The following is a 24,311-nucleotide window of genomic DNA, read 5'->3' as shown; positions in this document are numbered from 1 at the left end:
CATTACATAAAATTTATAAGAAAAAAAAAAAAGCAATACCTAAAAAATATTTTTCAGTTAGTGAAATGAATTTATTACCAGTTGCTTGGCCGCAACATTGAGAAAATCAGACAAACGAGGGTGCAAATGAACAGGACACACCTAAACAAGATCACCAAACAGAATGAAATATATTAAACATGAATAGGAAAATAAAACCACCTAAATAATATGGTTGAACAATTTTTCCTTCCAAGGGTTACAAGGTTAAAACCTCAAATCACACTAGCTGCTTAAGGGATGGGATATGAGAACCTAACCTGCAGGCCAGGGTTGCAATTGGGCTATCCAGTGGCTGATAAAAAATGAAGGCTTAACATGTAGCGCTTGTGTAAGACATGGCATGGATATGGATGTTCCATTTCAAACAAGTAGATAACAGATGCATCTAAAAAATAGGAGGGGGAGGAAAGCATCACTAATCATCTAGCAATTCCCTAGGTCACTTTCTTAATATGTTTATGCAATATACTTTCATGTTTTAAATTAAGTGTGCATGCCAATCATGGTGTGTTACAAAGACAACTTATTTTAACTTAATAAATCCAACTATAATTGGACATTTCAGAAACACAGTTGTGTTGCTGTCCTAAGATTTAGAGATTTGACAAATCTGACACCTAGTCTCAGCCCTCAGAGTACATGCATGCTTGGCCATGTAATATAAGCCAGTTGATATATTTTAAACTTACTCTTGCCAGATCACCCAGAAGTGCAAAGGCACTTTGTCGAACATCTGGTGCCTCATCATCCATACAACATTGCAGGAGGAGATCCCTCAAGCTGCTTTGCGCAACCTGTAGAAAAATTGAACAAGTGTTTCAACATTATGCATTCATGGAGGAGAAAAACTGACCCCTTGTTCTTATGCAGCATCAATAGTGCATTCCAAAAAAGCTAAAGATCTGGAACAATTTGCAATTATCTAGGCCTAGAGATGATTAAATTTTCTTTTCCTTCTCCTGATGCAAGCCAGTAATTAAGAATTAAATAAGTGAACAAAAGTTTCTAGATTTTAATGGTTGCGTTGCCTATACCGTCCAATGAATCCATTTGCATCATGCAAAAGGCCCATATAGAAGAATATCAAGCAAAATTATTTTATATAGATTATAAAATTATTGTCAGATTATCTATATATCGTTAGGCTAAATTACTTTAGATAATGTGCATTTCTTCTCAAAGCACATTTTCAGAAAAAGAGAACCATTGTATAGGATGAAAAACTTGTACAATTTCAAAAATAAGAACAGGCGGATAACTTTTGTTCATAAAAACACCTTCTCTAATGTAACTTCCAGATCCAAAAATTGTGGAGAAAGGGAAATACCAAACTCTCTATCCCACTACCAAGACCTTCTGCAAGTCCAGACAGCAAGTCGAGAGAGCATACAATAAACTCTTTATCATACTGAACACCAGCTGAAGCAGGATCAATCTGAAAGATAAGTGTCAAAACAAAAACTGCAAGTTGTAACAACTATATTCTTGTCATTCAAATTAACTTTTAAAGGAGCTACATATAATGCGACCAGCTAAGCAGAATGCAAAATTCTACATTATAATGAAGATGTTTAGAAGTGATTGTCTATGGGGACATACAGTTTGCACTGTATCTATATCAATTCACTTGAGGCATCAATACTTCTTCATAAGCACACATATTGATCTGCCCATCAAACAGACAGAACTCCTTTTGATAAAATATATTACCAGAAGTAGTAACAGGTTCTTGCACATATTGCTCTTGTAAGAAAGAAAATTAATTGGTAAATACATACTACCATGTACAAACTGACTAGACCGGCGGCTCTGCCAGCAAAATGGGGATAGAAACATGCAATCATTGGAATAATTGATCAGGCACATTACAAAACTGAAAGGAAAAATACTAAAGCATAAGCACACTTTTGTTCTTCTATACCAAAAGTGAAGTTAGTTCGAAATATGAGAAACCTCATCCAACTAGGGCTCCATTTTTTCCACTTTAATAAACTTTACACTAAGAACAATAGACCAAATGCTAACACGTTGCTGGCCACAAGTTCATTAATTGAATGTAGCAGGCCTAGCTGATGCAGTACTCAATTTCCAGAGCAAAACGGAGTTTTGTGTATTCGCACCTTGTTTGCTTTGTATACATCATGTATACTTTTTCTTTTAATACAATTGCCTTCACTTATCAAAAAAAAATTCCGGAGCATAACGGATGTCATTAGGAGAGCTGAAAAAGAACAGAAATCGGATATTGGGTTGAGAAAGATATGTACCACAAACATTTCAGGTGAATAGTACTCCATTTCATCCCCTTTCTATTTCTTCAGGACCACTCCTAAAGAGGCAAACAAAACCTAAATATGGTCCTTCCATCAACTTGACTACTATTTCTATTCCTAGCTTTACTAAATTTTGGCTCAATATATTCAATCTCATATGTACTAAATATAAATTTTTTAATTCTGAAGTAACTATCTACGATTTATCTAGTCTTTACTTGTTTTAGTAGGTAAAAAGGGCAATTAAACTAAAAGCGCTTGAAAATGAATCATGTAAAGACTTCATGGTTATAATCTTTACCACTACTCTAGTCTCACTAATCAAGGTTAATATAATTATAAAAAGAATCAAGTAACACAAAAACCACTTCTAACTGGGACATTGTCCTAACCACAAAGACTTGTCTTTTTATTTTTATTTTTTTCTCCATTATAAGGACTTCCAAACCGAGTAACTCAATTAGACATACTTTTTAACAGAAGGGGGGAAGGGGGAGATGACAGATAACAAGAACCTGAGACATAGAACAAAAGTACATAGAAATTCAATGGTGTCAAGCGCTCAGTGCATTATCTTGGCATTGACACTATAATCTTTCCATTCCAAATGGATACAAATTTTACAGGTTCCACGCAGCAAATATTCTTCTTATGCCAAAAATAAGATGTGGGTAGATGTCTAAAGCTCAACAATGTTTCTAGATTAACCTTCCTTTTACTGATGAACTTAAACATAATGACATCAAGTATAAGGCATAAAAGTATAAAATGATGACCATAGGCACCTATGCCATTACATTGAATGAATGACACTACATACAGAAAATAAATAAATAAATAAATAATAATAATGACCAAACCATAAACTAATGACGATAATCTATGAAATGATAAATTACAACTCTGACAAAAAACACAATAAAAAATCCAATATATAGAAACCTTTGCCAATTGTTGTGTCTGGATGATGTTTATGCACCTCTGAAAGACAGGCTCAGCAAATTGAGAAAACCCGGTACCCAATGCCTGGAAGGAGTAAAACACATCAGTCTTTTGTATCACAGTAAGTCACTAAGGGCCCATTTGGCCAATCTATACCTTCTAATAAAGTCCTTTCTAAAAAAATCTATACATAAAAAAGCTTATTAGAAAGAGATTGTTTGTGTTTGTTTAATATAATTTTATGTCATTTTATAAGATTTACGAGGTTATAGATATCATTTTATAAAAATTATAAGATTATAAATGTCCATGTAAAAGAACTTTTTGAGACAAATTCTATATTCTTGAAGCTCTTTTGGCAAGAGCTATTAGGTTATAACTTTAAAAGAAAGAGCATTTAAGTCCTAATATCTTTAAATAAAGGACTTCTTAAATAAAACCAAACACCCTGTAAAAAACTTGCACCATCAAAAGCTCCTTTAAGCCTATTAAATGGTGTACTAAATGGCACCTAAATCCCCCACATATACATTTATACCACCACAGCTCCTAGATATTAATGGAAACTCTGAAACAGAAAGTATAAATGCATGTGGTTGTAGCAGCAAAAAAATATCAGAAAGTCTTATAGAATCAAAAGCACAATCCACATACTCATCCCAACTTGGAATTGTATGTACTGGTGAACAGATTTTTTTTTTTTTTTTTTCTTATAGGTAATAAAAGGGGTTTGCATTAAAAGTGCCTAAAAGACGGTGAAACAAGTACAAATGAAGTATACAAACAAAGCCCAAAAAAAGCTAGGCAGTAAGGAGGAAAAAAAACCCCTTACCTAACAAACAACCAATCTACAAAATCAGTCAAAGACAAAGTGTGATCCTCTATATACACCCTAGCCTAATTCACAAAAGTATACATGAATATAGATTTAATTGCTTGGTCAGACCCTCGACGTCATTGAAAACTCTTCTATTCCTTTCCTTCCAAATAGTCCACAATAAGCATAAGAGGGCAGCCCTCCACACTTTCTCCCGTTTTTTACCCATGAAAGTGTCATGTCAACCGAACAGATTCCTTCTAAGGAATGCAACCCACTGCACACCAAAAAAGGAGTAAATCAAGTTCCACAACATTCTAACCTTGTCACAAAACAGGAGTAGGTGATCTGTAGTTTCCTCCTTTTTTCACAAGTAACACCTATTCAGGAAATTTTCCCCTCTTTTTCAGCTGGTCAAGAGCCAAAAGTCTGCTCCAAGACGTTTCCCAAGCAAAAAAATGACCCTCACTAGAGCACATAACCTCCAAATAATACTAAATGGAAAAGGATCTCTAGAAGCAATAAAGAAATCTGACTGAAAATTTGTCATTCTTGCTTTCTCTCCAACTCCGAATGTTCTCCACTTCCCTTCTAACAACCAAGGGTTGTAGTTTACAAAACAAATTCTCCACTTCTCCCATCTCCCAGTCGTTAAGACTTCATGAAAAGCGAGGGCTCCAACAACCCAAATCCCCACCCTCCTCCCATGCCTCTAGTACCCCACTATCTTTGTTTACTACCAACAAAAATAAGTGAAGGAAAGCTTATTTCAAAGTTTAGTCCTCGCACCACATGTCTTTCCAAAACTCAACCCTTCTCTCATTCCCAACTATAAAGCGAGATCTACTTTTTATACCCTCCTATTCATTTCTGATGGTTTTCCACACCCCCACACCATAACCTCCTCTCACTCCTTTCAAACACCACCCCCCATCCTTTTCTCCAAACTTCCTAATAATGATTTGTTTCCAAAAGGGCTCCCTCTCTTCAACAAATCTCCAACTCCCTTCCCAAGCAAGACTTTGTTTAAGGCAACAAGGCTACGAATTCCAAGACCTCCTTCCTTATCTACACGAACTAAATTCCAATTCACCAAATGAGGCTTTTTCTCAAGGGCACTGCCACTTCATAAACAATCCCTTTGGATCTTTTAGAATCTTGAACTCACCTTTCTAGGAATAACAAATACAGACATGAAATAAATCAAGAGACTTGATAAGGTGCTTTTGATCAAAGTAAGTATCATCTCTTCCACATTGTTAACCTTCTTCTAAATCTCTCTTCCACTGCATCCCACACCCTGGAAGATTTAAAAGAGGCACCCAAAGGAAGACCTAAGTGAGAGGTGGGTAGCTTCCTTACTCTACACCCCATCACCAAAGCAAACATCCTCCATTGTCACAACCCCCCCTATAGGAATGACCTCACTTTTAACCCAAAGATCGCATCAAACACATAAACACGCAACTCAAATATCTCAACTAATCACTATTGGCCTTGCAAAAGATTATGGTGTAGTTAACAAACAAAAAACGAGACACATCCATCCCCTCTCCATTGCTTCTTCCCACCTTAAACCTAGAGATGAAGTCACCATTTCTGGCTCCGAACAACAATTGGCTAAGAGTCTCCATAGCCAAAATGAATAGATAAGGGATAATAGGTCACCTTGCCTCAAGCCCCTAGTGCTACAAAAAAAGCCCAAAGAGGTTTCGTTAATGAGGACAAAAAAGCTTGTTATGGAAATGAACCCTTTTATCCAACTCATCCACCTTTGCCCAAGCTCTAGTCATGACTGCCAATAGGAAATCCCAATTGACATGATCATAAGCCTTCCCAATATCCGTCTTTAAAAGGAGACCAAGAATGTTGCCCTTTAACCTAGAATCAATAGCCTCATTAACAATGAGCACTGCATCCAAAATCTTTCTACCTTGAATAAAAGCATGTTCGGTATCTAAAACCACCTCCCCCACTACCGTCTTAAGCCTGTTTGCCAAGACTTTGGCAAGCAACTTGTACAAGCCCCCTATCAAACTGACTGGTTTAAAGTCTTTCAAATCTTTAGTTCCTTTTTTTTTGGGATCAATACCAGGGAAGTGAAATTTAAGCTTCTTTGAATGGTGCCATGATGGAAGAAATCTTTAAAGAAAGCCATAATTTCTAACTTAACAAAATCCTAACAAAAATGCCAAAAAGTCATGGTAAAACTATCTAGGCCTAAAGCTTTATCTCCACAAAGACTACTCAAGGCTTCAAAACCTTCCTCCTCCAAAAACGGCACCTCTAGGCTTCTGAATCTATCTTCACCCAACACTTCGAAGCGTAAACCCCTTATACTAGTTCTCCAATCCCCCCATCTCAAAGAGAAGAGTATGATAAGCTCTCTTCATCAACAGTCAAAGTAACCCCATTGACTCTCACTTTAGTTAACAAGTTTCTTATAGCACAAGCATTGGCCATCTTGTGAGCGTTCTTATCTCCCTCCCTTAACCAGATTTCCCTAGATTTTTGTCTCCACGAAGTTTCTTCCAATAAAGTCCACTTCTTATAATCCTCTAATCCCCCCCTTCTAGCCTCCGCCTCCTCAAGAGAGAGAAGAAGCTCTCTCTTTAGAGTCCCAAAAGTGAATGCAGAAAAAGGCTTCTAATTTGTTAAAGGAGACATTGCCAAAAACTTCTTTGTTCCACACTTTAAGATCCCTCTTAAGAGCCTTTAACTTCTTAACAAGGCAGTGACTGCTGGTACCATTAACAACATACCCAATCCACCAATTTCTCATGAGGTCTTTGAACTCATCAGTTTTTTTTTTTTTTTTTTTTTTTTTTATAACAACGAAACCTTCCATGGCCAAGCCCTTAGGACTTTTCATGGGGAACCAAACCTTGGGGTGTTGACCGCCCCGCAACAATCAACACCAGATAAATTTAGAGTATTATTAACGACATGATTCGAACTCAAAATTATGTGCCACTTTGAACTCATCATTCTTAAGCCACATATTCTCAAATCTAAAAGGGCTCTTGCCCTTTTTGACACCTCCACCTTCAAGAATAATTGGATAATGCTTAAAAGTGAGCTTAGGAAGAACAAATTGAGAGATACCTAAAAATGGTCTTTCTACTCATCAAAGACTAAAAAGCAATCTAACCTTGAAGTTGCCTGAGAGTTCAATCCTCCACACCACATAAACGAACCTCCAAAGAGAGGAAGGTCCTTCAACATCGGCTCCTCTATAACATATGAGAACCTCCTCATATCTACCATGAATATAGATTCATTCTTTCTTTCCCCTAGAAATCTAATAGAATTGAAATCCCCTCCTAGGCACCACGGATCATCCCACAAACCTCTAATAGCTCCCGATTCATCTTAGAAATCCTCTTTCTCCCTCTTTAAAACTAGCCCATACACTCCATTGAACACCAAGACTAAACCATCTTCACAATTTCTAAAGCAATTGAAAATGGAGAACCCTCCACACTCCCAACTCCAACAAGTCCAAAACTCTATTGTCCCAAAAAATCAAAATGCCTACTAACGCTCCTCTAGCAGCAACTGCACCCCAATTCAAAAATCCTCCAACACCCAAGCTTCTTACCACCTATAACAACATCTCTTGCATCTTAGTCTGAAGAAAGCAAACCAAATTTGCCTTCTGAGTCCTAACCACTAACTTAATCAACTTCTTTTTCTCACCATCATTGAGCCCTCTCACATTCGAGGAAAGGATTTTAATTTTCATCAATCAACTAGAACCAACTCCCAATTGTTCTTGTTGCTCCTTCTAGACAAAAGAGTAGAACCTCCATAATTGAACGAACAATCCAACCTCCTTAATTCCTTTTAAAACAAGAAGAGGACAAAGGTTTCTTCTTCTGCACTTTGCTTAGGGTCCCATGTCCAAAATTTATCCTTAATTTCCTCAACAAAATCCAGATTTCCTCTTCAAACCCCTTGACTAGCAATCCTAAAAATTTACTAAAATCTACTAGCTTGGAAAAATCCCAATCTAATAGCGGATCCTCGCTATCTAGACAGCCAAAGGTACCCACCTGATCCAAGACTGAAGCACCATTACAACAGAACCCCGCGCTCCTAGATGGGAAATAAATTCTCCAGGAAGACCACTGTTGATCCATCATGAAGAACCATTGACAAAGGCCTCTTCACAATGTCAAGCACACTTTCCAATACTCCCCTATCCAAGCTCAAAAAATCCTTCCCCTCCCTGCCCATTACCCAAGGTTCCTTTATTGTCTATTCCCTGATCGGAGTTTTCCATCACCCAAAAAGGAGTAGAAGAAAAAGAAACCACCCCCCCCCCCCCAAAAAAGAAAACAAAGTCCAAGAAATAGCTTCGGGTCGGCTACAAGCATCGTCATCGCCTCCAAATAAGACCACTTTGACACACAAGGATTTGAAGCTCCTATGATCTCCGACACGACCAACAATCTGCTAGGGCTCCAACGACTTCTTTCTTTTTTAGAACAATCTGAAGGAATGGGCCCAAAGGCAGTTGCCTCAAAACTCTTCTCCACTCCCCTCTTGAAGTGCACCCAGCCCACCTCCAAAGAACCTTGGGCTTCATCCAAAATGGGCCTTCTATTCCTCCAATCCTCCACAAATCGCAACTTGGCCCAAGGCCCATTCGATAGACCCAAAACCTCATCATTCTTCCCACAAGGCTCACACGCAATGACAAAGGGGGAGGGGGGATAGGATTCTACAAACCCATCAATCCCCATCTTTTCAAAAACAGTACCTCATCTTCCTTTTGAATGCACAGTAAGTCTTCTATCAACACTTGTGCTATAACCTTTTCAGAAAACCCTTCTTCCACTCTCTCTAGCACACGACCTAGCCATACCATCTTCTCCTACCATCCTTTCACTGTAACACAAAGAAGAATGCACCTCACTCCTCCAATGTAGAATCTCCCACCACAACTAGATCGCAAAGCAAGAAGATCCCACCACTACCTGCAAAGAGCTAGGAAACTTCCACTTTCTGATCCAAACAAGAATTCTGGCCCACTGCAGGTTCCAAAGCTCCGTCGTTTCCACGTCGATGGCCACAAACCTCCCATGAGTTTCCCCTAATCTTTTAAACAAACCTTTTCCCCAAAGATGCAAGAAGAGACCCAAAATACTTACCCACACTTCATGAATGCCCCTCTCCTCCTTGAGGCACTTGACAAAGGGATTCCACCACTCCAAATAGAAACTTTTTCCATTGAACCATTTCCACCTCAACTAGAGCACCTTCTCAGCTTCACCTGCATCTTCAAACTCAAAAAGGATAAGGAACCCTCCCAACAAAGCCAAGTGGAGTTTTCCTTTCAACTGCCAATTGAGTTGAGCCCAGTTCCTCAAAGAGACGAAGTCCGGGGGCCAATCAGAAAGTCCCCCTTATCTTCCCACAAGACTCATGTTCAAAGCTTCCTCATTTTTGTTGATCGTCTCCTTTTTTATTTCAATCCACACTACGTTACATGGTTCAAAAGAGCCAAAAGACATCGCCCCTACTACCAAGCCATCTTTTCCCTCACTGTTCCCAATGCAGACCAACACCTTCTTAGAGATAGCTTTGGACTTCTCCACTCTCCTTTGGGCCAGGGAAACACCAAGGCTTCTTAACTAACTAAACAGGATCTTCCACCCCCCCTACCAATCCTCTTCCTTCAAGAAACACCAAGGAGAACCTCTTCCTTCCACATTCCTAACAGTACAAAGCAGAACCCGTCCTGCTATGTTACTGTGCAACTCCAGCAAGTATTGTCCACCCCCTCCACCTAAGCCTTTCTAAAAGGTTCCCCATCATTGAGAACATCGCAGGTCTCAACCCCTTCCACCAGCAAAGCCAAGCCCTTTCCCACCAAATCTAATCCACAACAAGAAGTTTGGACCCCTTTCGCAAATCTTCCCAATCACCCTTTGGTCTCCTCAATCGAAACCTCAAAGGTTTTTTATTCAACACTGAACCAGCACTTACCTCCAAGAGAAACCACTGGCATGTTTTGCCCTTTAACCTATCAGCTTTGTTTTTCTCTTGAACAAATATAATTCAGTGGATTCTTGGTTGTAAAACTCAAATTAAAAAACATGAACCTCAACATGATTACACCCTTAAAGCTTGACTATTGTGACAAATCATGGTTTTAAGTTTTAAAAACTCCTAATAGGGTTTCAAATGTCAAATTCCAAGTGTAATTTCAAGTACATTACTATGATAGAGCTTAGATAGTTGTGGAATAAACACAGGTTCTAAAAGTGTTTGTAACATCAGGGCTTCATTTAGATGCATTTTTCTGGCATGATCATAAGTAGTATACCAATTTATATATTATGTAGACAAAGTTCCTTGAACAAACAAATAACATAGCTTAAGGTCAAAAGAAGACTGTAATAAATACCTGTGCTATAGATGTAAAGCACTCCAGCAGTGGGAAAATGTCTTTATCTGAATTAGAAAGTTGCTGCCACTTCGCGATCAATGGCGGCATTAGAATATCAAGATAGGTGGGCTACAAAAAAACAAGATACAGAATTAGCAGAGCATTGTATTTAACATAATCACAGCATGATTTAAAGTACCTGATTTAGTTTCTCTCCTACAGCATCTGCTAAAGTTGCAATAGCATCATATACGATTCTGAGATTTCGTCTCTGGATATAGTCAAATCATGGAATAAATTTATGGACCAGTGGAATAATAAGAATAAAATGTAATTGTAATGATACAAACATTATGTTAGCTTCAACATGTAATCAACCACTATCATATCTCATCATGATCATATTAAGAAGAGCTAGCACATGAAAGGGTCAGAAAACAACCTGGTACTTCCCAAAAGCACACATTAGGTGTTGTAGAATAATTTCCAAGTGTGGTGCTAACTTTTCTGCAGCCTCCTGATGGTAAATCAAACAATCATTGGGATCTAGAGATATATCTAAAAACAGAAATGTAATAATTACACTGCATAATAACAGAAACCTCTTCGAGTGTGGCAAAAGCTGAACAAGCAGCCTCTTGCACCCGCTTGTTGGTATCCAATATCCTTCGTAGAAGACCCCTAAGAACTTTGTCAAACTGTTCAGAGCCTTGCTGATGACCAATACCCTGAAATAGACAACAAAAATAATTTCCATTCAGAATTTTGTTACAGCAGTTTAAAAGTGAAAAGAAAAAAGTTCTGAAAGGTGAGAACTCTAAGTAAGAAGAAGTAAGAAGGCAAATTTGGTAAAGAAAACAAATAATCAAACTCAATAATATTTAAAAGCAACAAAATTTCAGAAAAATCCATTACTTTTTTTTTATAGGTAAGCAAAGATATATTCAAGCGCTTGCAAAAAGGCGCAAAAAAGCACACATGGAGTATACAAATTAAAGGAGAAATACCCACCACCTCACAACAGCTGCCCTAACTAAATAGAACAAACAGAAAAACGGAACCAACGAGAGAACCCTACAACCGGAAGCACCCTCTTCCTCAAACCCCAGCCCCGCTCCCTTTCCCTAGCAGTGAACGGAGAGCTATTATAATTAACTGAGCACTCTAACTTTCGGATTTCCTCTCAAACAGGAAGAACACCTTTTCTTACTCCTGACATCCTTATCCCAGCCCTTTTCTTGACTCCATTTTTCTGATTAGAGCACAAATTCCTTCTCAAAGCTCGCTTATTTGCATCCCTAAACAACTATTGAACTCAACAAACCACTAGGAAGACTGTTAATATTCTCCCCCTCCAAGATCCCAATTTCCACATCCATTGGAAGTTCATCTCCTTGGCCTTGGCAACTAACTCCATACCAAAGGGTTCCTTCACAGCCTTCCTCGAGAGATCCAGCACGCTGCCATCTTGCAGAACCATCTTTAGCGGCTAACAACCAGGGCTTTGAGGACCCAAGGAGAGGGGAGAAGACCCCGTAAGCCTATTTGCCTCCACCACGAGTGCCTCATTAGTAATCGCAACTCGAGAAGATAACAAATCCATAGGAAAATGCTCACTGCCCAATCACACAGGAAAGGACATCAGGACCATGGGACAGGTCAACTCTGGGCTCCTCATCCAAAGACATACCTGCCCTCTTCTCCCAACTGAACCACTAAAATTGTCCCCTCCTCTGCTCTCTCGCACAAAAAGAACACACCCCTCCTACACCTTCTCTGCAGAAGAAAAGAGCCCTAGCAAGCTCACTCTGCCTTTTAAAGCTCCACTTAAAGGCCCATCCTTCGCAGAGGCCTTTCCCACCTTAGCTTCAATACAAGCTTGGCCAGGCCAAAAATGGTGGACCCACCCTCTTGAATCCAAAGACGAAGAGGCATCCCCAAATACACCACCAGGGCCTCTTACAGCCCCCGTCTACCCAAACAAGGATGCCCAAGAACCTCCCCACCATCCTTCACAAAGGCAACAGGCCAACTGCCCCACTTTCTCCCATTACAGTTGTAGCCCTCTTGTCACGTCCTAGGAAATCCTCCCCTCAGCAAAAATTGCTGCAGAGTCCACTGTAGCCTCCCCTACCAACCTCAGCCTGCAACAAGTCAAACCTACAGCAACAGCTTTTGCATCAAGGCCTGCAGCACCCTCTTCCGCTGCTTTAAGCCTGCAGCAAAGCAACTCGACAGCTGCTACAGTACTCAAAGGATGCATCCCCGTCCCACTCACTTCATCAGCGCAAGGAGACCTCCACTCCTCCCCCAACCTCTTGCTCACTGGGCACACAATATCTTCTTCTCAGCTCCACACAAGAAAAACCCGACGGAGCTTCCCGCCACAATTGTAAAGAGAAGCTGGAATTGCCTACTACCACTTGAAACTAACTAGGTAAAGAACTCCCAACAGGATGCACCAAAATCCTGGCCCAAAGCAGATTAGTCATCAAAGTTGTGTCTTCATCCACACTGACAAACCCTCCACATTCATCCCCAATTTTCTTAAACACCACCTGACTCCAAAGATGTAACGGAGACCCAACACCATCACCACATCTCCTTGGCACAACCCCCTTCCCCAGACAACCAGCCTCCGGAGTCCACCTCACCAAGTGTAGCACTCTCTCCTTAACCCTTCGAGAACCTCTGGCAAGCACCCTTTCTAACTTAGCAAGAATCCCAAAATCAAACAAGAGCAAGGTACCTCCAAAACCAGAAATCTCCTCCCCCCTCCCCTCTGTTCTTTAGAGACCAAAGAGCAGTCACAAAAGATTTCAAAAGGATAAGTCAGATAGCTGCTCTGACCTCTCATCAAACCGACCGACCAAACAACCGCACAGAGACTCTTCCCTACGTCACACCTCACTTTCTCCAATCTGAACCTAGGCCGCTTCCCCTGCCACTCCACGAGGCTTCCTTATAGCATCAGCAAAAGACCCACGGGTTGTTGCCTCCCTACAGGCACTCCTTGCCTTAGCAAGGAGCCACTCACTCTCCTAGCCTCAGTTGAGGAGGCTACACCTAAATAACGCAGCTTCTCTGCTAGAATCGACCATCCCCATGAAAGCCCTCCCTTCAGGGAAAACCAACGAGAACCTGTTCTCCTCTTCAGCCAAACAAAGCAAAGTAAAAACTCCCTGCCTCGTTCAAGCGTCGTTCCAACTTGAACCTCTTGCCCCCCTCCACCCAACCTTTGCTCCAACTTTCCAAACCCTCATCCCTGCAACAATCTTCTACCCCTTCCAACAAGAGTCGCAAACTCAAATCCTCAAACCTAATCCAGTCAGAAAAACCTCTGCCCTTTTCCACAATAACCCCTCTCAGTTTTCCCCCAACCTCCTCTATAGAAAGGTCGAAAGTTTTTTACTCAAGAAAAATCCATTATTCAGGTTCTGAACTAACAGATATTTTTATACAAGTTTGATATCAATCAAACTAGCTGCCTGGAAATTTAAATAGCATGTGCAATTTTCGATGGTCGACATCACTAAATTAACAACGTACCATTGTTCCCACTCAATAGCTTCATTAAAATTTATTACCTTAAAATAAATAACAGCACAATTTAATTCAGAAAAAGAACTCTTCCAACAAAAAATTAGAAGGATTAAAAAAACAAAAACCAAAAAAGGAAAACCATACGGTAAGAGTGGAAACTAATTACCCCAAAATATATGAGTGGCATGCCATGTAAAACATCTGTCTCTTTTTGGCACAAAAACAGATTTTTTCTTCAATTTTTTTTTTTTTTCCAACCACAGATTCATGCCATAGAACTCAAGGACATAGAGGCTGAGCCAATATGAGGTCATACTCTTGATTCATCCCATATTTTTTGCTCAATCACTCCCTCCAAAGTTTCACAGCATGACATCTCAACAACACAATTAAGATAAATCTGAATTTATCATAATAATTTTCTCCATACAAAGTGAAAGTGCATTAAGATGTAGGCAAAAACACTTGCTGTGGCAAAGCAACTAGTAGAAGGAATTTCTCTCATACCTGAACAACAAATCTGCTGAAACGAGAAAGCGTCCAACAGGAATACTTCGTATGAGAGGAAACTTATCATCCAAGAGGGGGATAATAAATGTCACAATCTGTCATAAAAGCAATTCAACAATTCAACAATCTGAATCAGCAAGGCATCAGATAGGAAACAAAGATTTATATGACTCTAAGACAGAAAATTCAAGTAATGAAAGGGCAAGGACCATCAATCAGGCATTGCACAGTTTACCTAACATAGAAACCCAGCAAACAAGAATTCTAAATGTTGCATACCAAATATACCTTACCAGTGTAGATGAATAAGGAAATGCCCAACTAAGTAATACACACCAGTACAGACATTAGAAGAATAGCCATATAAGAAAGGATTCCAATATTATAAGTCCACAACCACTGGGGGAAAGTAGAGGAAAAACATGTATAAATTATAACTCCTAACAAGCAATGTCAAAGACATGAATATACCAAACTGGTAAAACTATAACTGCAACTTCGTCTCAGAGCACAAGCATCATACTTGCAACGATTATTATAAATTAAAATGCAACCAATTCAGAACTTAGCTACTCAGTTTCTGAGTCAACAAAAGTTTACCTCTGATAAATGAGGATAAAGACCAGTAATGCAACCCTCAGCTACAGCACCAAGAGCTAAAACAGCAGCTTCCCTTTCTTTCCAGGTCTCATCATCAGTAGTTGATAACTTAGCCTGCAGAAATTTTTAAGGAAATCATATTTTAAACACAAGTAAATGGTTGCAAAGAAGTGAAACTAATGGTCGAGACACATATAACTTTTAATTTCTATTTCCTATGATGCTTTAAGGCACAACATAAGTTCCAATCTAATTCCCATCCAAAACATGGAGATCACAAGACTTCTGTCAGACTCAAATGATATTAATATGTTGAACTACACATTTTCCTAAAAGCTTAAGCTTGTAGGATTTGGGCCGATAATGTATATCATGCACTCTAACACGCTCCCTCATGTGTAGGCCCATACCACACATGCTTGTAGGTAAATAAACAATCAGCCTCTTTAGGGCTTACTCAACACCTCTTTTGGAACCCCTGTGCTTCTTCTTTGGAGCTATTCAATGATCCTCTCCTAAAGACAGAGGTTCAGGGTTAGGCAAGGTGGATTTCAAGGGTGAATGAAGCGTTTGGATTTCAAGGTAAGTCCTCCCCTATGCTCTCTTCTTCTTCGGCTGGGCCTTCTACTCTAGGTGATGGGAAGGCTGGACTCGTAAGGGTGGCATCTCCCTTCTTCGGGATCTTGGCCGCTTCAAATGATGCTCCTAGATGGAAGGTTGTTGGATCTCACGGGAAATGAAGAGAAGGGCCCTTCGGGTGAGGAAGTGGTGGGTAGCGCTAAGGAAATGGACGTCAAAAAGGCTTTAGAGGTAAGCAGTTTGTCAGAGGGGGGGAGTTTTGCTTGCAATTATACCTAGCAATTTTGCGAGTTCATTAGTTTTTTAGGGCTGCCGATGGTGGGTTTTGAAAAGGAAATCACTGCTCTTTTGAAGAAAATGGAATCAAGAAAAGGACGTGGGGTTAAGGTCTCAAGGGGGAGTAGGAAATCTTCATCTTCTTGTCTGGAGAGGGAAATCCGAAAGCTTGAATGTTCAGTGAATTACAATGACACTCCTCTCGCAGTCAAGGGAAAGGAAGGGAGCAGTGGGGGGTTCAGTTTTCTCTCTCTGAGGTTGCGGTCTTGTTTTCGTTGTTGGTATGTGGTTTCAAAAGGGCTTTCGGGCAGCCTATTGTCATGCTTAGGGTTGAGCCAGCTTTCTAGGGGTTTGGGTATGTTTGTTGTTTGGGGGGTTTCTTTGTTGTTTAGGTGGGTTTGTATTATCTTTGCTCCTTCTTTCTCTTGCTAGCCTTTAGGCCTTTTTTGTATAGTACGTGTGTACTTGGCTGCACCTTTTGCTAACACCCATTAATCTATTCTCCTATTTACCTATCAATATATATATATACACAGTAGTGAGGTTCAAACACATGACCTCCCACCTAATGAGGCTATGATGCGATGTTGAACTACCATTTTTTAAAAAAACTTAAACTTGTAGGATTTGGACTCACAATGTATATCATGCACTCTAACACAATATGACCTATGAACTCAAAAATTGAATTCCACAGTTCTCACCAGTAAGCAGAGTACGATAGGACAACTAAAAATAAATCAATACTCATTCACCAATACTGTAAGGCCATTCCTATATATATTATATCCAGGCCGGACTGGCATTACTAGCTCTTATTAATAGTTGAGATATACTTCATAAATTGATTATCTATGTTATAGTTGGAGAATTGCAAAATATGTATCTAGTGGTTACTATTTTAGTTGCTTCCGTTCATAGAAATTTATTTTCATGTTATTTAATGTTTATGAATGAGGTTTCTATGAAACCAAACCCAATATTTGGATCCTTTTTAGCAAATACCCTTTACACTAAAATTTGGGGTTGAATGGAGCAAATACCACCACACAAAACCCAAATCCATAACATAGATTGCTAGGCACAGTCAAGCTATTAACCCAAGGGGGAAAAAAAAAAAAAAAAAAAAAGGTGATGGCTGAATTTCTTTGCAAAATGGTGATTATGTTCTGTTCTTTCCTTTAGTTAACCTCATTATTACTTTGAAAACAAATAAATAAATAAAATATACCAGGTATTAGGAAACATATCAAGTCATTCAAACCTTGACCAGGGAAAAGATGGACAATAGGAGGTGAGAGAAGACTCAGGTGAGGAGAAAGAGCCAGGAAGATGATATCTCCACTAATTAAAAAATAAATAAATAAATAAAACCATAAAGAAAGAACAAAAAATTAAAGAATCCATACTTTATAGTCAAAATTTTGCATCCAATGCTAAAAAACTAAATACCTGCACTATTGGCATCATTGTTGGAAGAATCTCATCCCCAAACACATTTGAGAGAACATCTAGCCCAGCTGCACTGCATTTCCGTAAATTCCAAATGTTGACTATGTCATCATCCTGATACCATAATACCTCAAAATGGTTACTCAAAAGGAGATTTCATTAAAAATAACCTTAATTCTATAACACTAACTGAAGCACTACATATCCAAGTTGTTCACATTTTGTGAGATTGACGGACTAAACAATTTACATAAGCAACCAGAGAAAAGAAAATCAGTAGCATACATCATCTTCTGCATTATCTGATCCATGAAACCGAGAAGAATGAAAGCGAGGTTTCAAATCCTGTAGTGCAAGGGTTTAGCCAAAGAAAAATATTTCCACACTTAGTACATTGTACAGAATATTGTAAGGGAAGAAATAATAAACTTGAAAAGATCCAGGAATTAAATAATTAAAACCAACACCTGATCGCGGTCCGGAAGAGACTCATCCTCCTGCAATTATATAAAATGCAAGGTCAATAGGAATTACAGTAACTCCCCAATCAGAATGGTTCAAAATGGTAAAATGACTGAGAAAAGTTAACCTCGGCTTCAGCAAGTGATTCATCATCTTCAGCATAAGCCATATTTGATAACAAAACCTAAAGAATGTGGTAAATGCATGAGAATCATTTCAAACAGCTCTGGAGGGTAAGAAAATAGGATTAGCAAAAAAGAAAAAGGAAATCATCACAGAGTTTGCTGTACTGGGATTAGACGTGGCAAGAATTCTCTCAAGTTCTCAAGTGGTAACTGTGCATCACAATATGCAGACCTGCCCATCATAAGTATGATTAGAAATAAAATACCAAAAAGAATCACCCAAAAAGCAAAAAGTTATAGAGTTGCTAGCATCACAACTCAAGAAGAAACTTTGCACTGGCCTCTTATGTACTTCATAACATTGACAATCCTTCTCTAATCACTTAGAAGAAAGGAAACAAATAAACAAGCTAAGCAAGCTCTTGATAGATGGTGACAAAACATTACGAAATAACAGTCATGATAGGGTGTTGTTCCATGATGCTGTATCTAGAAAGGAACAACCAATCTTAAGGTATCAATATTGTATCATATGAGACACACCGCTCCCAAAAAGACAACTTCTTACTTGAAAAAAATGAATAGCTATTACCTTCATTTCCTACACATGAATCTGAAAATGAAATGATTATATGATCCTGAACAGACATTCATATCAACCTCAACATACACACACACACACACACACACACACATAGAGAGAGAGAGAGAGAGAGGGCAGTACATAAACAAACTATTAGAATTCAGCATCATCATTTTTTGAACCATACTTGAAATAATTCTTAAATCTTGTGCCATAAAAAGAATGTAAAAACATGTAATCTAACAAAGTGTTGGAGGTGACCACCAACTAATTCCAATTTGGATTACGAATAATAACTCCAGATCTAATTTATAATTCTTCTAAGCAAGCATTTCAAATTCTCAAAAAATTTTAGGCTTCATTGTTAACCTAGAGAGGGATGCCAAGACAAACTGGAGCTAGTCACACAAACACTCTAATTACCTAAATGATACTTCTAAAAAACCAAATAGAACAAAACCTTACAATAGGCTATAGTGTATCAGGAACCACTCCTACTAAAGACCTGAAAACTACATAATGACTAAGTTGCCTGTCTCTGATCAAACAAATTAAGGTTGCTTGTCAAAATATTCAAACAAAGTTCACAAAGTGGAGGGTTACCAAAATTCACAAGCTTCAAGAGCCACTTCATCATCACTATCCTTATTGACTTGTAGCATGTACTCGATTACATTCCTCAAATGCGGCTGCAATAAATTGTAAAAATAAAAAACAAAAAGAAGAGTTTGAGGGCGTGATCATTTGAACCATAAGAGAAAGATAGTATCATATAAAAATTAAGATGCAGAATAGGATTAGAGAATAAAAAATCACTTTAATTAGCTACCCAGACATGAAAAAAAACCAAAAAAAAACTGGTATCTAAACACCCATTGATGTATTAAGGAGGTGAAGTATAAGAATAATATGTGCAATATGGAAACATAACAAAACAAGACACCCACCTCCAAGAAAGATGGATTAACTTCAATTAGCTGCACGAATGCTGCACAAACCTGTTTAACAAGAGAAAGACAATGAGTGGATGAGGCAAAACCAGGCTCTCTATATATGAAAAGAAATTCTATAGCTCATAGAAATTTGAAAACCACAATATTGGAATTCAAAGCAAAATCATGAGCATAAAATTGATATCAGAGTGGACAATACGATTTTCCAAAAATCCTAGACTTCCTAGTGCTCATCTATAAAAGAGATTAATACTCATTATTTACAAATAACCGCCACCAGCAAAAGAAAATCTATGAAAATTTAATAAAGATTTACAAACTCCTTATTGACTAAACAAATGCCAAAACTGATTTCTTCATACCAATACTTACAATAGTTTATTCAATTGAAAGAAATAGAATCCCACAGAGCATGTTAACCCAGATACAATGAAGCAACAAATACTACTCACCAATTTCCGAACCTCTGCAGCAGAGTCATGAGCGAGAACAAACAAACCTTGAAGATATTGATCCATGGAAGCAAATAATGCCTGCAACCAAATCACCCTCCAGCAACATCAGAATTAAGTCCACTAAGTATTGAAGAGCAAAAATTTTAGGCATACTTACAGCGGGCATCAACATAATGTACTGGTTTACGGAACCCAATGAAAGCTTTCTTAGTGAGGCATGTGGTGATTGAAAAAACTGTTGGAGCAAAACCAGGTTATTAGTGGAGAAATACATAAATCTACACACATACAGAGAAAGAGAAAACAAAAAGCAGAAGCAAAAGTGAAAAAAAGGATTCTAGTATAAACTTAAGTACAGAACAGCAAACTGAAGAGAACTTACAATTACAACTTAGGAGCATAATGTGCTTGTCTATAGAATCGTATTATTTGCTTGCTTATCAAAAAACTTAGGAGCATAAAATTAATGAAACAAGTTCTTACTTTACCTGGAATAATTTCGGAAGAAATAAGTTGATGGGGCGTTCAACTAACCCAGGCACATCTGAATCAAGCACTTGAGGAACATCCTCACAGATCTGTGCACACCATATCATGAACGAATTTTAAGTATTATATTTGTAAAAGAATGTATATTTCATGCTTTGCTATACATATTACCAAAAAAAATAAAAAATTGCTGCCAAAGGGACACAACAAATTCTATGAACACTATCTAGAAATATCATCAAAATGAAACAATCACATGTGCATAATTTTTCAAATCCAAAGGCAATCATCAAAGTTATTCACTTAATCCATAAAACTAACATGAAGGCATTAATATTTGCATGCTAACTTTCCCTTTAAAAAGTTGAAAAAGTAAAAGTCACAAACATTTCCATGTTTTGGTCAGCCTTTTAATGATCAGACTTAACATTTGGTCTAACAGAAAAGTGGAGTGTTCTAAAGAGCCCACAGAAGCCAAAAAGAGGAAGATGGAATCAGTGGGAAAAGTTTTAATGGCTGATCAATGAGGTTTTGCACAGCTTGAGGATGATGGGAATTAGTACTTTTGGATCAAATGAATATGGGTGAGTGATTACTTATGCCAACCAAAAGGAGAGTCAACAAATCTTAAATTCATCCTTTCCGGCTGTGTTCATAAGATCTCAGTTCAAGCTTTTGTCTCTTTGCTCATAAATGGTGGGAGATCCAAACATAATGGGTCAGTGTCCTCCTGGACTCCTGGTCCAACTGCATTAGTTGTTTGGGGGAGAGGGCATTGACTTTTTTCAAAGGTAAAAGCAACCCAATCCAGGTAGCACAAACAAAAATAAAAAGCTTTTGTTTTTGTTTTCCTTTGCCATGCAATCCAGAAAGCTCTGGTCTCACATACATGTGTTTAAAAAATGCTATGATGTAACAGCTGATAATAGTTTTATTTTTTTCAAATGAAACCTCCTTTATTTATGTTTTAGCTTTTAGATTTTATGTTTTGGCAAGTTGACACAGAAATTCAGTTCCACAAATTTAGCAGTAATGCATTTTTAAGAGTTCCTATTAAATACATCTGCATAACTAAAGACTAAAAATCCTGACCAAGCATGCATTAAAGGGCTATATCAAGGTAGAGCAAAAGAAAAATGTTAACTTAAATAACTCACAAAGAAACTTTCAGACACCACCACTATGCATTCAGTTCATCACAATCACTAAATGCATTCTTTAGATCAGAAACGAAGAATACAACAAACCATCAATGTAAATGTGGGACCTACCTTAGACAAAGCATCCATAGCACCTTCCATATGATTTAAGTCGTTACTTTCCAAGCAATTAGCAAGAGCTTGCAAGAGCTCAGGCCATCCAGAAACTCCCCCCAGCTGAACAAGTACAGTTATAATGGTTCCAGCTGTAGACCTAATGTGCTATCTGCCGCCCCTAAACAGGGCAACAGCTCTGATTTTATATAGAGCTGGTACGCAGGAGTCATGGAATTGAATGCAGTTCTAAGGTTATTTTTCAGAAGCAAACCAGCAGCCTGTCGAACCTCCACTGATTGACCCTGTTTACGAGTTCCAAAGCAAATAAAGGACAAATGCTCAGTGTCAAAACTAGAAGTCCATAAGCATAGGTGAGTAGTAAATTTCTAGCAAGAAGTATCAAACACTTCAGGAAATGCCAATGCTACATAGAAAAACTGAATTCCAAATCATCATGGGCAAGTCAAGTCTAGCAAATACAGATCATCAAACTTAAATTGCACTAAGGGCCACCACTACTGCCATACACAAGAACAGCTTCCAAACCAAAAATACAAGTGAATCATGTAAGAATTAAATAATTCTGAATTGCATTGCACCTAATGCCATTTCTTCTTCACCTACATCATGGGGTGGTTTGAGCTCCTGCTCCATACTAAGGTCAGGAGAAAGACCCCCCACCCTGATACCATTACCCCACTCTGCTACCATTAGACAGATTCATAATCAGTAAAGTTAAGTTTATGCTAATTTTATTGATGTTCAGACCATTCTATAATTAATTTGCAGTGGAAAACCAACATAATCACAGTTCTCTATTTACTAAATGCAACAACCTTAATATTATTGATCGCCAAGGTAAGTGATGCTGTTCACAGGTAATATCCCTCAAATGCTCCTCTAAATAGACACAGTAAGTAGGTGGTGCCATTGACTTATGTTGTGCCACCAAGCGACTGGAGAAGCTAACTGGAGAAGTTATTCCAATCCTAACCCATATCATTTTCCATCACCATAATGCATACAGCAGACTAATTCAACCCAAGATGTTTCATCAAAGAGACACATAAACAACTGCCCTGGTTGTGTCAAAAATTACATCACATGCCAGTGAGTCAGCGTGACCAGCACTGCAGCTTGAATTGCATTCTCTAACATATATTATGGAGGAAATAACCTAGTTGAATTTTTCTATAAGAAAGGCCTTCTTATGACTGTGAAAAAGAATAAAACAAAAACCAAGGTAACCCACACAAAAGCCCAAAAAACTTAAAGTACATTCTTAGCATTTAAGACCCAAAAAAAAAGACACCACAGCTTTTCATTTCAAAAGCAATAAAAGTAAAAGCACACTCTCATCTTCCTCACATTCCCCAGACCACAATGATCAACTGCAATTTGACACACTCTCATACTCTGTCCTTTATTCTTACAAACAAAACTTTCAACCTCTTTCCAATAAAGGGTATGATATTGTACTTTCACTCCTCGAATTCATAAATGGAAGACAAATGTTTCTAAAACACAAAAATAATTATTTCCATTTCTATATCCAAAACACCACTGCACGCTCAACCAAACCACCATTGCATGTTCTTGAAATCTATAAAACTTCTTACAATTCGAACACAATGTTTTTGGACGCGTTATAATTTTCAATTATAAAAAAATACAAAAGCAGAACAGTATTCAAACCGGAACTCAACAATCAATCAAGTGATCATCACATTGAAACTCGAAACCAATGAATAAAAGCAGAACTGTACCCAGACCACAACCGAACAACCAATCAAACGGATCCAAACACCTCAAAAATCAACCTGGCCCACCATTCCAACAAAACCCTACCCAACCCACGATCCCCAAAACCCCCAAATCAACGAAACCCTTCAAAACTTCAGATATCAGAAGAGCACACCTCAGCGCGGGCGAGAATGAAGACGAGGTAGTTGTTGAAATCGGGGAAGTGAGAGAAGTGCTGGAGCTGCTGCCAAATCTGAGACTTATCGGAGGAAGGAGAGATTTGGTGTTGGAGTAGGGCACAGATCGAATTGAAGCCTTCCTCTTGAGGCTGCCACGAGGCTGTCGCCGCCATGTTTTGAGGGAAGGGAGAGAGAGAGATTTAGCTTTTGGACAGGTTGAGAGGTTTTGGCTGTGAGAGAGAGAGAGAGGAGAGTAGAAAGGGAAGAGAGAAAAATTGGTAGGATTTTTAGGATGGGGACTGGGGGCAATTTTATAGTTAATACTTTTTTATAATGCTAATCATGTATATGTAATTGAATGTAAGTTTTATTATTAATTTTTTATTCTATAAAAAATATATATTTACATAATTGGATTTTCATAAATTTAAATTATTTCAAAATTATCCAAAATAATAATAATATTTCAAAATACCATAATTTTGATGACCTGGACAACTATTCTCCAATCAAATAATTAGCTGTGATCATGTGAACATTGATTGGCATGAGACAAAATCATACCTTGAAAAACTATTTCATTCTCAAACGTTTTTCTTCTTTCTTTTTTTTTTCTAATGGGATTTTTACAATTT

General features: G+C 38.3%; 1 protein-coding gene across 1 annotated transcript in view; it reads right to left on the bottom strand.

The window, feature by feature from the left end:
- Nucleotides 1–23,944, bottom strand: part of LOC117911693 (transportin-1-like) — a 61,041-nt gene extending 37,097 nt beyond the window's left edge. Inside the window, 24 exon segments of the mRNA XM_034826094.1 lie at nt 79–141; nt 732–836; nt 1,370–1,477; nt 3,258–3,341; nt 10,490–10,600; nt 10,671–10,742; nt 10,914–10,988; nt 11,074–11,199; nt 14,522–14,562; nt 14,565–14,619; nt 15,125–15,238; nt 17,432–17,545; nt 17,717–17,776; nt 17,899–17,928; nt 18,021–18,077; nt 18,184–18,250; nt 19,205–19,290; nt 19,549–19,599; nt 20,007–20,087; nt 20,167–20,244; nt 20,498–20,587; nt 21,770–21,918; nt 21,921–22,056; nt 23,673–23,944. Coding sequence (XP_034681985.1) covers nt 79–141; nt 732–836; nt 1,370–1,477; nt 3,258–3,341; nt 10,490–10,600; nt 10,671–10,742; nt 10,914–10,988; nt 11,074–11,199; nt 14,522–14,562; nt 14,565–14,619; nt 15,125–15,238; nt 17,432–17,545; nt 17,717–17,776; nt 17,899–17,928; nt 18,021–18,077; nt 18,184–18,250; nt 19,205–19,290; nt 19,549–19,599; nt 20,007–20,087; nt 20,167–20,244; nt 20,498–20,587; nt 21,770–21,918; nt 21,921–22,056; nt 23,673–23,849 — 2,130 coding nt within the window. The 5' untranslated portion in view covers nt 23,850–23,944.
- Nucleotides 23,945–24,311: the final 367 nt, after the last annotated feature.

Source organism: Vitis riparia, chromosome 3, assembly GCF_004353265.1.
Source record: "Vitis riparia cultivar Riparia Gloire de Montpellier isolate 1030 chromosome 3, EGFV_Vit.rip_1.0, whole genome shotgun sequence".
NCBI lineage: Eukaryota > Viridiplantae > Streptophyta > Magnoliopsida > Vitales > Vitaceae > Vitis > Vitis riparia.
The sequence above is the reverse complement of the archived record's forward strand: the minus strand, read 5'-3'. Positions and strand labels throughout refer to the sequence as shown.